At 31.2% G+C, this 12,086-nt stretch overlaps 1 protein-coding gene across 1 annotated transcript; it reads right to left on the bottom strand.

Annotated features, from left to right (window-relative positions):
- Positions 1 to 8,862: 8,862 nt before the first annotated feature.
- On the bottom strand, positions 8,863 to 9,885 carry LOC18607928 (protein FAR1-RELATED SEQUENCE 5-like). The gene has a single exon (XM_088803333.1). The coding sequence runs from the start codon at positions 9,883 to 9,885 to the stop codon at positions 8,863 to 8,865; it is 1,023 nt and encodes a 340-aa protein (XP_088659459.1).
- Positions 9,886 to 12,086: the final 2,201 nt, after the last annotated feature.

Here is a 12,086-nt window from a genome sequence, read left to right as displayed (position 1 = left end):
GTTAGGGAAGATGAGGACTCTCCACCATTCATACCCTTTGATCCCGAGCCGTGGAACTGGTGCAGCATTGTTTGCTAGCAGCCTAACCTTCTTCTGCAATGTCAACTTTCCTAGAAGGTCTTTCACTCTAACCGATATCACCACCATTCGTACCCTTTGATCCCGAGCCGTGGAACTGGTGCAGCATTGTTTGCCAGCAGCCTAACCTTCTCCTGCAATGTCAACCTTCCTAGAAGGTCTTTCACTCTAACCGATATCACCACCATTCATACCCTTTGATCCCGAGCCGTGGAACTAGTGCAGTATTGTTTACCAGTAGCCTAACCTTCTCCTGCAATGTCAACCTCCTTAGAAGGTCTTTCACTCTAACCGATATCACCACCATTCATGCCCTTTGATCCCGAGCCGTGGAACTGGTGCAGCATTGTTTACCAGCAGCCTAACCTTCTCCTGCAATGTCAACCTTCCTAGAAGGTCTTTCACTTTAACCGATATCACCACCATTCGTACCCTTTGATCTTGAGCCGTGGAATTGGTGCAGCATTGTTTACCAACAGCCGAACCTTCTCCTGCAATGTCAACCTTCCTAGAAGGTTTTTCACTCTAACCGATATCAGCATCGAAACCTTGCAAAATGGCAAGAATATTCTTTAACTTTCTGTTTGATTAAGAGGCGCATAAATTACTGCAACCTACTGACAAAATTCTCAAGACAATGGCAATTAAGTTTGCTGAGTATCAGGTAAACTTTGAGTGATTTCTTTTGTCCTCGATATCATTGTAATATGATAAAAAAAATTGTCTAGTGAATGCTTGCTGAAAATTTTGCTGGTTACATATATCTGTGGCTATGATTGATTTTTCTGACCATGCTCTTTATATTGAAACATGTAACAAGTCTGTGTTGACGTATTTGTCACTATTCAGACATATGTAGACATTGCTTCCATTTCTGTCATCCCAAGAACAACTGGAGGCCCGGTATTAATTGTATTTACCTTGATTTTTCCTATTTTACTGCATGATAATTTAATACAAATTGTTTGAAGCACTTTAAGCCGGTGATGAAGATTCTCAAGTGGTCGAGTGGCAGTTGCATCTTTAATGAATGATATATGGCCTGCATTTGGTTTAATAAATGTTGAAATACCCATGTTCAATATGCCCAGGAATATTTTGAAAGAAAAGAAAAGCTGAATCATTGTTACTTTCCTATGCTTGAACTCACTGCTCTGAATGTCATTCATATCAATAACTAGCTTATGGAAATTGATTTAAAATTTTATGGGAATAGTTTGCATCTAACCTATTTTTTAATAGTTTTTATTAGAATTTTTTAAAAATAATATGATTTATAAGTTAACAAAAATCTAGTTGTGTTTGAACATCATTATTGTATAACTTTTTAATTTATGCTTTGGTATTTGTTATTGATGTTTGTCATAACAATTATTCAATTCATAATCCTATTTAAGGCTGGTTATATTTACTTTGTAATGTAGTTTTATAGATACGACTGTTAGAAAATATATGACAACAATAATGAGAGATGTTGAGACTATGACAAAAACTTCTTGCATGGATTTCGTTTTGGAAAAAGGTGAAAACCATGAAAACATAGATGGCAACAAAGGCCAAGTCATTAACAAATTTTGTCATCAAAAGCGACCTAAGAATGCCTTTATTTTTTACTAGTAAGTGTGTACATATGTTACTTTTTTTTATTTGACATAATTGTAAGTATTATTGTTCATTACATTGAGAAATTTATTATATATTGATGTCTATGTTGACGATTAAATTTAGTTTATAATAATTATTTTTTTTCTTGACAGTGAATCCATTTGTGGTGAAAACGAAAAGGGTAAAAAGATGAAATTGACAAATAAGGTGTATAAATATAACCTTTTGAAATGTATAATTTTAATATAGTTTCAAATTGGAGTGAATGATTGTGAATAATTCTTTTATCTTAATTATCTTTTAACAGGTTAGGGGAGATATTTAAAAAACTTTTGCATCTCTTCTTGATGAGAGGAAGTTAGTTTTTAAAAATTTAGCAACAGCAGACCGTTTGCGATATCTGGAGGAAAAAAAAGAATTCAATGCAAAGGTTAATAAGGTAAGTGTCATGTTGATTATTTTATTAGAATTTTAATATTAGAATAATATACATTTGAAGTGATATATATTTTTAATAATTTATTTAATTTATAGGTATGTCTAAATAAAGTTATTGTTTTCTTCTCAAATTTTTGAATGAATTCATTTTTACTTGATTGTTTAATTTTTATCAATTTTATTAAAGATTTAAAATTATAAAATTAATAATGTTGGCCAAAAAGGTAAATGGTGAATGCTACAATACATTTTATTTATTCATGACACTGATACTATTATATTATAATTTTAAATGTAATGTAGGATTGCTGGGATACACGTTGTAGTCCTTTTCGGTTCTACAAGTTATTACAAAATATTGGTTCTGAATATAATGATTCAATTCATACTATTGGACTTGGAGGCTTGATTCATCTACAAGAGTATAAACTAAATAGGGATCTTTGTTTGTGGTTGATTGAAATGGTTGACTTAAACAATGGGTGTTTGAAATTATATGATTATGAGATTCCATTGACATCTGAGATAGTGTCAATTATTATTGGTTTGTCAACTGAAGGGGCCCTTATTGCTTTTGCGGAAGATAATCGTACAATTACAAGTTTATGCAATCAATTTAAAATTATTAATAATGGATTCATAAAATTTAGTGATTTAGAAAAGGAATTGCCAATGTTACATAAAGATTCAGATGAGTTCAAAGGTAATTTTTTTTTGTATGCAATAGGTTGTTTGCTTTGCCCATCAACATCTACCTATACAGAAAAAAAAAATACATATCTTGCCTACATAATATAGGTTGTAATACAACTATGAACTTATCGAAGCATGTGTGTGAAATGTTGTTATCGGGAATATCAAATTTTCGCAATAGGATGAAGAAGAAGGATGGAAAAACAACATGGTTGAGTGGATGTGTTTTGATTCTTCAGTTTAGGTGCTAAAATATATTTTTTTTTACATCGTGTTATGATATTGTATTTTTTGTGAAAAATTTATATTAGATATTGTATTTTTTTCTTTCTATGATATTTTTACAGATAGTTTTTTTAGATTATATATATGGTGCACGATTTGACAATAAATATGGTTAACATTTTTTACCTCAGATCGCTATACGGAACCAAGAAAAAATTGATGGATGGTTGACTCGTATCAAAGATTTTAAAAATTCAAAAAATGTTCAGGTGATGTGATTAATATTTTTTTACAATAAAAGTTAATATAATTTGGTTTAAATATTCTCTCATATTGAGAAATATATATATTGGTTGAATCTGTAGGCATATATCATCACACCAACTATAGACATGAAGTCAAAGGGAAAGTTATCATTTGATTCTCATTTATCCTCTCAAATCAAAGTATGTATTTATAACTTTAATTTGCATTGTTGTAATTGTTATTTACTATAGTTAAAATTTTATATTTCATTTTTGTAGGATATATGTAAATGTGTTGATAACAAAGAGGAATTAAAGAGTGAAATTAAGAGTTTGAAGTATGAAATTGAAAAGTTGAAAGGATTATTGGAGTATGATAAAAATAATCAACAGCTGAAAGAAAAAGAGAAGCAACAAGAGTATGAGAGTTTGAAGTGTGAAATGGAAAAGTTGAAGGAATTATTGGAGTATGAAAAAAATAATCAACAGCTGAAAGAAAAAGAGAAGCAACAAGAGTATGAGAGTTTGAAGTGTGAAATTGAAAAGTTGAAGGAATTATTGGAGTATGAAAAAAATAATCAAAAGGTGAAAAAAAAGAGAAGCAACGAGAGTATGAGGTTTTCGCTAGCTTAAAAAATGATATAACGACAATAAAGGCTGATATTGAAGCTATTCGATTTAAAGAGTTTTGTGTGCCTAAAATTGTTTGCACTACATCACATGGTGGTAATCCTACGAGCGACGAACATGCAAGAGAAGAATCTTTATGTAAGGAAAATGGTTCAAATTATAGTCAATCCAATGCACCAACAGCCAATGAAAGAGGGTTTAATATTGTTTTATGGTGTGATAACTTGGGAAACTATAATACTATCCAGGATTTTCCCAATGAATCACCTAAAGAGTTCCCAAAGGAATTAACTTTGCATCATCCATCAATAGTAAATGATAAATGTTTTTAATCTCCATGCCCTACTTTGAAAGAAAATATGTCATCTCCAACAGCTCCTATGAAAGACAAAGTAAAGAGATACATAGCTAGAAAGGAAAATATAAAGGTATGAATATAGATTACTAATTATGTATTTTGGTTGAATGATATGCATGAATTATTTGCTAACGCAGTGTTTTGTAAAGAATATTTGTTTTTAAATAGCTTATTCAAAATTCGCTACACTGCTAATAATTCTCATAGACCTTAGAGAACATTGAAATAGTTTCGATTCGGTCCAGTGAAGGTGATAAAAAGTATCTATTGGATACGGCATCCTTTGCTCTTACATTGGTGAATAAAGAACATTTGTCATATCAAATCCCTAATGTTAAGCAGAAAGTGCGTAAAAATGCAATTAAGAAGTCTAGGTCAAAGGTATTGAGATAATAACATTTTTTCTATTTTGTTGAATTTTTTTTATACTAATGCTGTAATGAAATTTATATTATTATAAAGGTTTGTCCACAGAGTCCAAGTGTTTCATTACCTTATAAACTATCCGATGATTTAAACGATATATGCAACTATGTGTGGAATAAACATTCAAACAGGTAGTTTTAATAGTTTTTTCATATTTTATTTATTTTTAATTAAAAATACTGATTAATTATTTCTTAACGTAGTGAGGAGAAAATTGTTGATTTCATTGATACATATGCAATTAGGAGTGAGATGATGACATTGGAACCAAGGAAGTGGCTTGATGATACAGTAAGTTGAATTGTTCGTTATGGTTTAATTATATATATATATATATGGGTATGTTTGTAGTTTTTTCTCCATGTTTGACCCAAAAAAAATTGTTGAAGGTAATTAATATGGTGGGTTATGCGTGCATGCTAAACGCCAAGGAAGAATCAAACCCTTGGACAAGATGGTATATGCCATGTTTTGTTTCTGTAAGATATCAATTTCATTAATATTTTTATCAAATATATTATAATTTTTCAATTATTTTGATTACGTAATTTAATGAATAATGTATACTAGCAATATGTATGATGGTTTTTGTATTGCAATAGGATTGTATCCTACGCAATCCAGTAATTGACTTTAAGGATTTAAACCAATGAGGTCTCCAGCCATACATGAGTTCCAGACAAAATTATGAAATGGTAATATAAATTTGTTCAACATTTATTTTTATGTTTGTAATGGCCTGGTCCAATACAGGTTTTTATAATATTGCACTTAGATTTCAGTATGCTGGCTAATAAAAATAGTTTTAATTCACGTAATTGCTTTTTAATTACTTTGAATTTTATATCGTGTATTTTTCATATCTTTATGCCGATAAATGACAGTAATATGCATTGGTATTTATGTGTATTAAACTTAAAAGAGAAGGTTATTAAAGTGTTTGACTCCTTACCATTATCCAAAGGTGAAACCAGAAGATTGAATGCGATAAAAAAAGTGGTAAACAATCAATTTAACACAATGTCTTAATTTACATGATTAAATTATATAAATTGTATGATTTTTTCATGTACATATATTTAAAATTGGTGCAGGCCGCATATTTTGAAAAGCTTTTTAAAGGAACTTTATTTGCCAGTAAAGAAACTTGTTGGGAAATTGTTGTCCCCAATGATGTTCCACGACAGTCAAACAGGTAAATGCATAATAAAATATTTAATTTTATTAAATTATAAAAGTAATTTATTAAAACATATATCTTAATTTGATCCTCAAGTTTTATAATTTTTGCAACTATGATTGTGGCATGTATGTATGCAAGTTTATGCAAACTGTGCACCTCAATAACTACCATGAAGTGGTAAGTCCATTACATTTCATTTCATACTCAATAAATATTTTTTGAATATTATTTACTTTTTGCAGTGTGTAGAGGAATTAGATCGGTCTTTTGTTGGCTTATCTTGTTAAGCACCCTCATAACAAAAATCGTTCCGTTGTGATGAATGCTATTCATACTGGTTTGCATAATAAGAACATCGATTATGATGCAACCAGAAAATATGAAATGAGATAAAAAAAACGATTTTAAACTTATGTTTCATTTATTAATGTATGAATCATTCATCAATAATAAATTCTTTTTCATTATTTGACTTTATTGTTATATTAATAGTTCGAAAAAGTTTTAATGTTATTGAAAGAGGTCATTATCGGATGCATCTTTTATAATATTATTAAATTAAAGTTGTTTTAGGATTATTCTAAAATGAAGGAGCTAGCCTCAACTTTCTCTGTCTCCTGAATTGCACGAGAATGCATAAATTAGGTGCCCTGGAGTTCAAAGCAACAGCCATTGAGAAATGTCAGAGCTACTCACAAAGAGAATAGGTGTGCATACTGTGAGAGATAGAGAGAAGGAAAAAACTGGTAGCTTGACAATATTACAACTGTTATAATAAAGTACCCTGGATTAGGCATGTTAGGCTTCTGTTAAACTGTTAGATAACAATTCAAAATCCCGGGAGGGGCCTGTTTTACTTCAAAACTATAACTTATGGTGCTTAATGATTGTCTTCCGTGGGGCCTCTGGCCGCTGTGGTGTACCTCAAAATGCAAGCAGACAATTAATCATTTTGGACACTTCCTAAATATTTCTTACAAGTTGGCAGATACTTTGAAGCTTGCATATGTCTCCTACTGTTTGTTGACTGAGTAAATGCCCGTAAAGCCAAGGCTAGCCTCTACTGCATAAACAAAATCTATATGATACGACGGCATTTACAGCATTTCGCAATGCATAAACAGATCAACGTGTCCTTGAATGTGTTCTTATATGAATGGTTGTTGGTTTGTTCTTTAATGAGAGGACCACGAAGCACTTGTCAACTAAAGCTTTATTTTACATAAAAGAATCGAAATTCTTTAGAGTAAAAATCAAATAATAAAAACACCAGTCAAACCAATTCAAAGTGTTATTTGTAATTTGTTTTGAATGGTAGAGGCTGGAGCCTATGAAGGTTAGTATTGATTGTGGACGCCTTAAGTGCTGAAACTGTGATCCAAATTTAGCCTTCAATTTCATTTCCAAATCTCTGCTGCTCATGCTGCAGATTTCAAAGCCATCTGCGGGTCTCCGCTCTTATTCTCCATCAGGAATGGTTAAGCCGAGCTTAAAAATAAACCAAAGAAATAAGCAAAGCTTAGATGCAATTTGAGATGATTCAACTCATTGGATAGGATATACAAACTAAAAAAAAGGTGGAGAGAGAGTTCTAACCTTGAGAGATTGAGCTAAAATTTTCCATTCTAACCGATCTTCATCAGTATCTTGCTTCAGCTTCTCATTGGAACATCATTGTCATTTTTATGCGTTATTCTTCCTATAAAAAAAGAAAACAGATAATAAATAAAACAAATATGTAATAATTATCATCATTAGTCGTTTAATAATAATATATGTTATATTATTATACCTCCGATGAATCACCACCAAAAAGTGTTCCCAATTGAGATGGCCATATTTCTTTATTTCTCTCATATACATCAACATCATTATCATCAAGAAGGCAACTGCTTGAGTCCAAACTACAAAGTGTTAGCTCTAGTTGTGGACATTTATTCCTTGTGTGACCTTCCATCCTACAATTGCCACATTTTCGTGGCTTTTTTTTCCCTTCAGATTTAGCTCCAACTTTGCCCTTAACTTTCACTCTAGTCGGATCACGAACATGCTCTGTCAAATTAGAAATTCCATCTGTATTGACTTTGCACATCTCTTCATATCGTCTTGTTAAACTAGCTATTTCACTCCTTGCTTTGTTAAATGTCTCAACGAATTGAGAAGCGACATGACATAATCTATTACAGTGAGAGCTCAGAGAAGCATACCGTAGGATTGTCTGGTATTTAGGATCAACATTATCATCCACAACTGCAGGTGCATCATCTTTGGCATTTTTTGTCCATCTTTTCATTATGAGATTCAAAGGGATCCTATTTAATTGCTCTAAAATCATCACATGAATGATATGTGGACATGGTATACCATTTGTTTCAAATTTAAGACATGAGCATTTTATATTTTCATCATCTACATGAAACTCCACACGTATTAGCTAAGAAAGATCTCCATACTTCATCAACTGGTACACCTGTATAGATGGCTCATCCTCGAAGCGACATTCATGGTAAAACAATTGATGTAGACGCATCTCATCTATAAACTTTTTGAATGCTCTTCTTGTATAAACACTTGCAGCATGCTTTTCAATATCTTTGAAAATTTAGCTTGAAACTAGCTCTGTATGGATGGATATGTAATCTTCACCAATTTCATTATTTCGAATATTTTTAATTCCATCTTCAATTGCTCTAACAAACTTCAATAACGTCTTCCTCTCTTTTGCAAGAGAAGCTATAAAAGAATTCAAACTTTCGCAACATGATGTACTTGTAATTGTTCCGAAGAAATGAGCACTCAAGTGTGATTGCGCCCACATATGCTTCTTTTTATACATCTCATCTATCCATTGATGTCCTTGTAATGCAAACTTTTTTACCATCTCTTTCCATTCTCTTTCAAAGCTATCCATCGTCCACCAAGATTTCATGCAAGCTTTAAAATTCTGAATGAATCCAAGTAGTGGTATGTTTGCTTGGGCATTACGGGGCAAGATGCCAAGAGCATAGCCTGTGTCGTACTCCAGGGAACACCATTTTCAATGCCTTTCTCATAGCTCGGTCCCCATCAGTAACCACAGATATTGGCTTTTTGTTCATCATACATTCCAAAAATGTGGTCAAAGCCCATATATAGCTTTTAGCATCTTCATTTGTGAAGAATGCTAATGCAAAAATGGTGGTCATATGATGATGGTTCACACCAATGAAAACCAAAAGAGGCAAATTAAATGTGTTTTTCTTAGAAGTTGTGTCAAATGCCAAAACATCACCGAAACAAGCATAATTTGATCTTGATATCGAATCAACCCAAAATAAATTCTTCAGTTTGTTATCATCATAAGTCGTATGCTTCATGTAGAAGCCATTATCTATTTCTTTTTTCACTCCAAAATATAACAGCGTCGCTTGAACATCACCATTATTGACTTCAGCATGTCTTTCGGCTGCCATACGATTATAAAAATCTTCACGAGTAAAACCAACATTTTGAATGCCCCCTGCTTGAGCTGCAAAAACATTCATTACTTGACATGTTTTGATACCTGCAACTTTCATAGCTTTTGCTTCACAGACATCGGCTACTTTAATTTGCCTATTCGAACGAATGAAACATATTTGAGCGGGATTTACCATCTGATGATTATGTTCAAGTTCACAATGTGAAACATACCATTTTCCTATATCTTTGTTCAAAATGACCCGAATGTTAGCCTTGCAATCTATTCTAGATGACCTTTTAGGCTCTTGGGCCCGATTTTCTAGCTTTTCCCTTTTTTCAGCCTTATGTCCTTCCTTTGAACAAGCAAAATGCTTCATAACTTCAATTCCATCTTTGTTTCGCCTACAGCCACCTTTACGAACACCAAAGCCCATTGCACAAGCATATGCTTTATAAAATTCATAAACATCTTCTAAATCATCAAACTCCAAACCCAGTATATCATCTTTTGAAAGTTTATGCAAATATTTTGCATCTAACAAATTATTTTCTTTATTCTCCATTAACCTACACATATTAAACATAAAAAATATATAATTACAACCTTAAATACTCATGAAATATTAAATAAAAAACTTACTACACTATAATAATATTGGAGAAATTATAGAAAACATGGTTGTCCATTCCATCACTAGCAAAGCAAACTTACAAGTCTCATTCAAGTGCAATTCCGAGGGTACAAGTCATTGCCTTCCCCTTTAGATTTTTAGAGCAAGTCACAAGGAAGGTTAAATACCAATAGCGGTTAGACACAGACGACTTGAAAAGTGTTCGAAAATTAAAATAGTTAATAAGATATTTTCTAATAAGATTTTATTTCTCTAACAATCTCTTCAATATCTCAAGAGATCAACATATTTTCTAATAAGATTTTATTTCTGTAACAATCTATCAAGTCCTACACTTCTACAATATATAAATACATTGAAATCGAATGCAAATGTGCAGACCTTATTTTCATCTTCAATACTATTTTCTGTTCATTTTTTTAAACAATTTAGGTTCTCTAGAAGTTGATGCATATTTATCATTGAGTTTGTAATTCACAGATGCCAGGAATAAATTCAAAGTCTCATTTGCTTGGCCAACAAAATTTTCCTGGATCTGTCTGGGGCTGAAAACAACAGGATAGAAGACAAGGGTAAAGGGCCATCGAAGACAATAAACCAACGGGGCTAAGGAGACCATAACGGAACTAGTTAGGAGCATGAGAAAGGTTCTGAATACTGGTAAGGTAAGGCGTACGGCCATTTCCTATGATAATTATTTGGCGTGAAGTGAAAAAGTCTGATGCTGAAATTATGCAAACACAGAAGAAAAAGACTAATCAAGAATTGTTATGCTACTTGACGCACATTCTTGCCATGCAAAAATAAATAAAATTTCTGTTTTGACCGGTTGCAAAAAATTTTGAAAACAGACTCACATTAAGAATCAAGGGAAAATAAAAAGGATAAATGAAAATTTAATAGGCCATAAGGGGAAAAGCTCATACCTGTAAAGCTTTGGTATAGTATCTTGATCTGCAAACTATTTGACAAAGGATGGGCTTGCTGTTGTAAAGCTAATACAGCAAAATTGTCCAGTTATTGAACGTGAATATGAGAGTCGTCCACCTCCAACCTCTGGCAGAAAATTCCTTCACTGGGGAAACTCCTTCCTTTGATGGACTTTTTTTTAGGGTTTTAATAAAAACCGTTTATTTGCTTTGCTTTTATTCAGTGGTGGAAATTTCACATTTATAGGATTGACACTATAACAAATTAGAAAATCAAAATTAAAAATGCATAATAACAAAAATAAAACACATGTAATTTAATTAAAGTTGTCATTAAATAACCTAAACGGTACGATTAAAAATCATTAACGTAAAGTAATAAGAATTGACATAAAAACTCATAAAAGATAAATAACTAAATTTTAAATCTTAACGTAAGTGTGTAAGAGTTAACGTAAAAATAATCTCAATTTCATGAAAAATAAATATTTAAATTTATATTTTTGGATTAAAAGTGTTTAACGATGTGTAAATTTTAATTTTTAAATAAAGAATAGTAAGGGTAAAAATAATGATAATTCAAAATTGACATGAAAAAGACTTGACGTAAAACTGTAATAATTGACGTAAAAACTTGTAAAGGTGAAATAATTAAATTTTAAATCTTAACGTAAATGTGTGAGAGTTAACATAACAAGTCAATTAAGTAAAATAATATCAATTTAATAAAAAATAAATATTTAAATTTATATTTTCGGATTAAAAGTGTTTAATGATGTGCAAATTTTAATTTTTAAATAAAGAATAGTAAGGGTAAAAATAATGATAATTCAAAGTTGACATGGAAAAGACTTGACGTAAAACAGTAAGAATTGACGTAAAAACTTGTAAAGGTGAAATAACTAAATTTTAAATCTTAACGTGAATGTGTGAAAGTTAACGTAACAAGTCAATTAAATAAAAATAATCTCAATTTAATGAAAAATAAATATTTAAATTTATATTTTCGGATTAAAAGTGTTTAACGATGTGCAAATTTTAATTTTTAAATAAAAAACAATAAGGGTAAAAATAATGATAATTCAAAGTTGACATGGAAAAGACTTGATGTAAAACAGTAAGAATTGACGTAAAAACTTGTAAAACTGGAATAACTAAATTTTAAATCTTAACGTAAATGTGTGAGAGTTAACGTAACAAGTC

Source organism: Theobroma cacao, chromosome 2 (genome assembly GCF_053813885.1).
Source record: "Theobroma cacao isolate CCN51 chromosome 2, ASM5381388v1, whole genome shotgun sequence".
NCBI lineage: Eukaryota > Viridiplantae > Streptophyta > Magnoliopsida > Malvales > Malvaceae > Theobroma > Theobroma cacao.
This window is presented reverse-complemented; position numbering and strand designations above follow the sequence as displayed.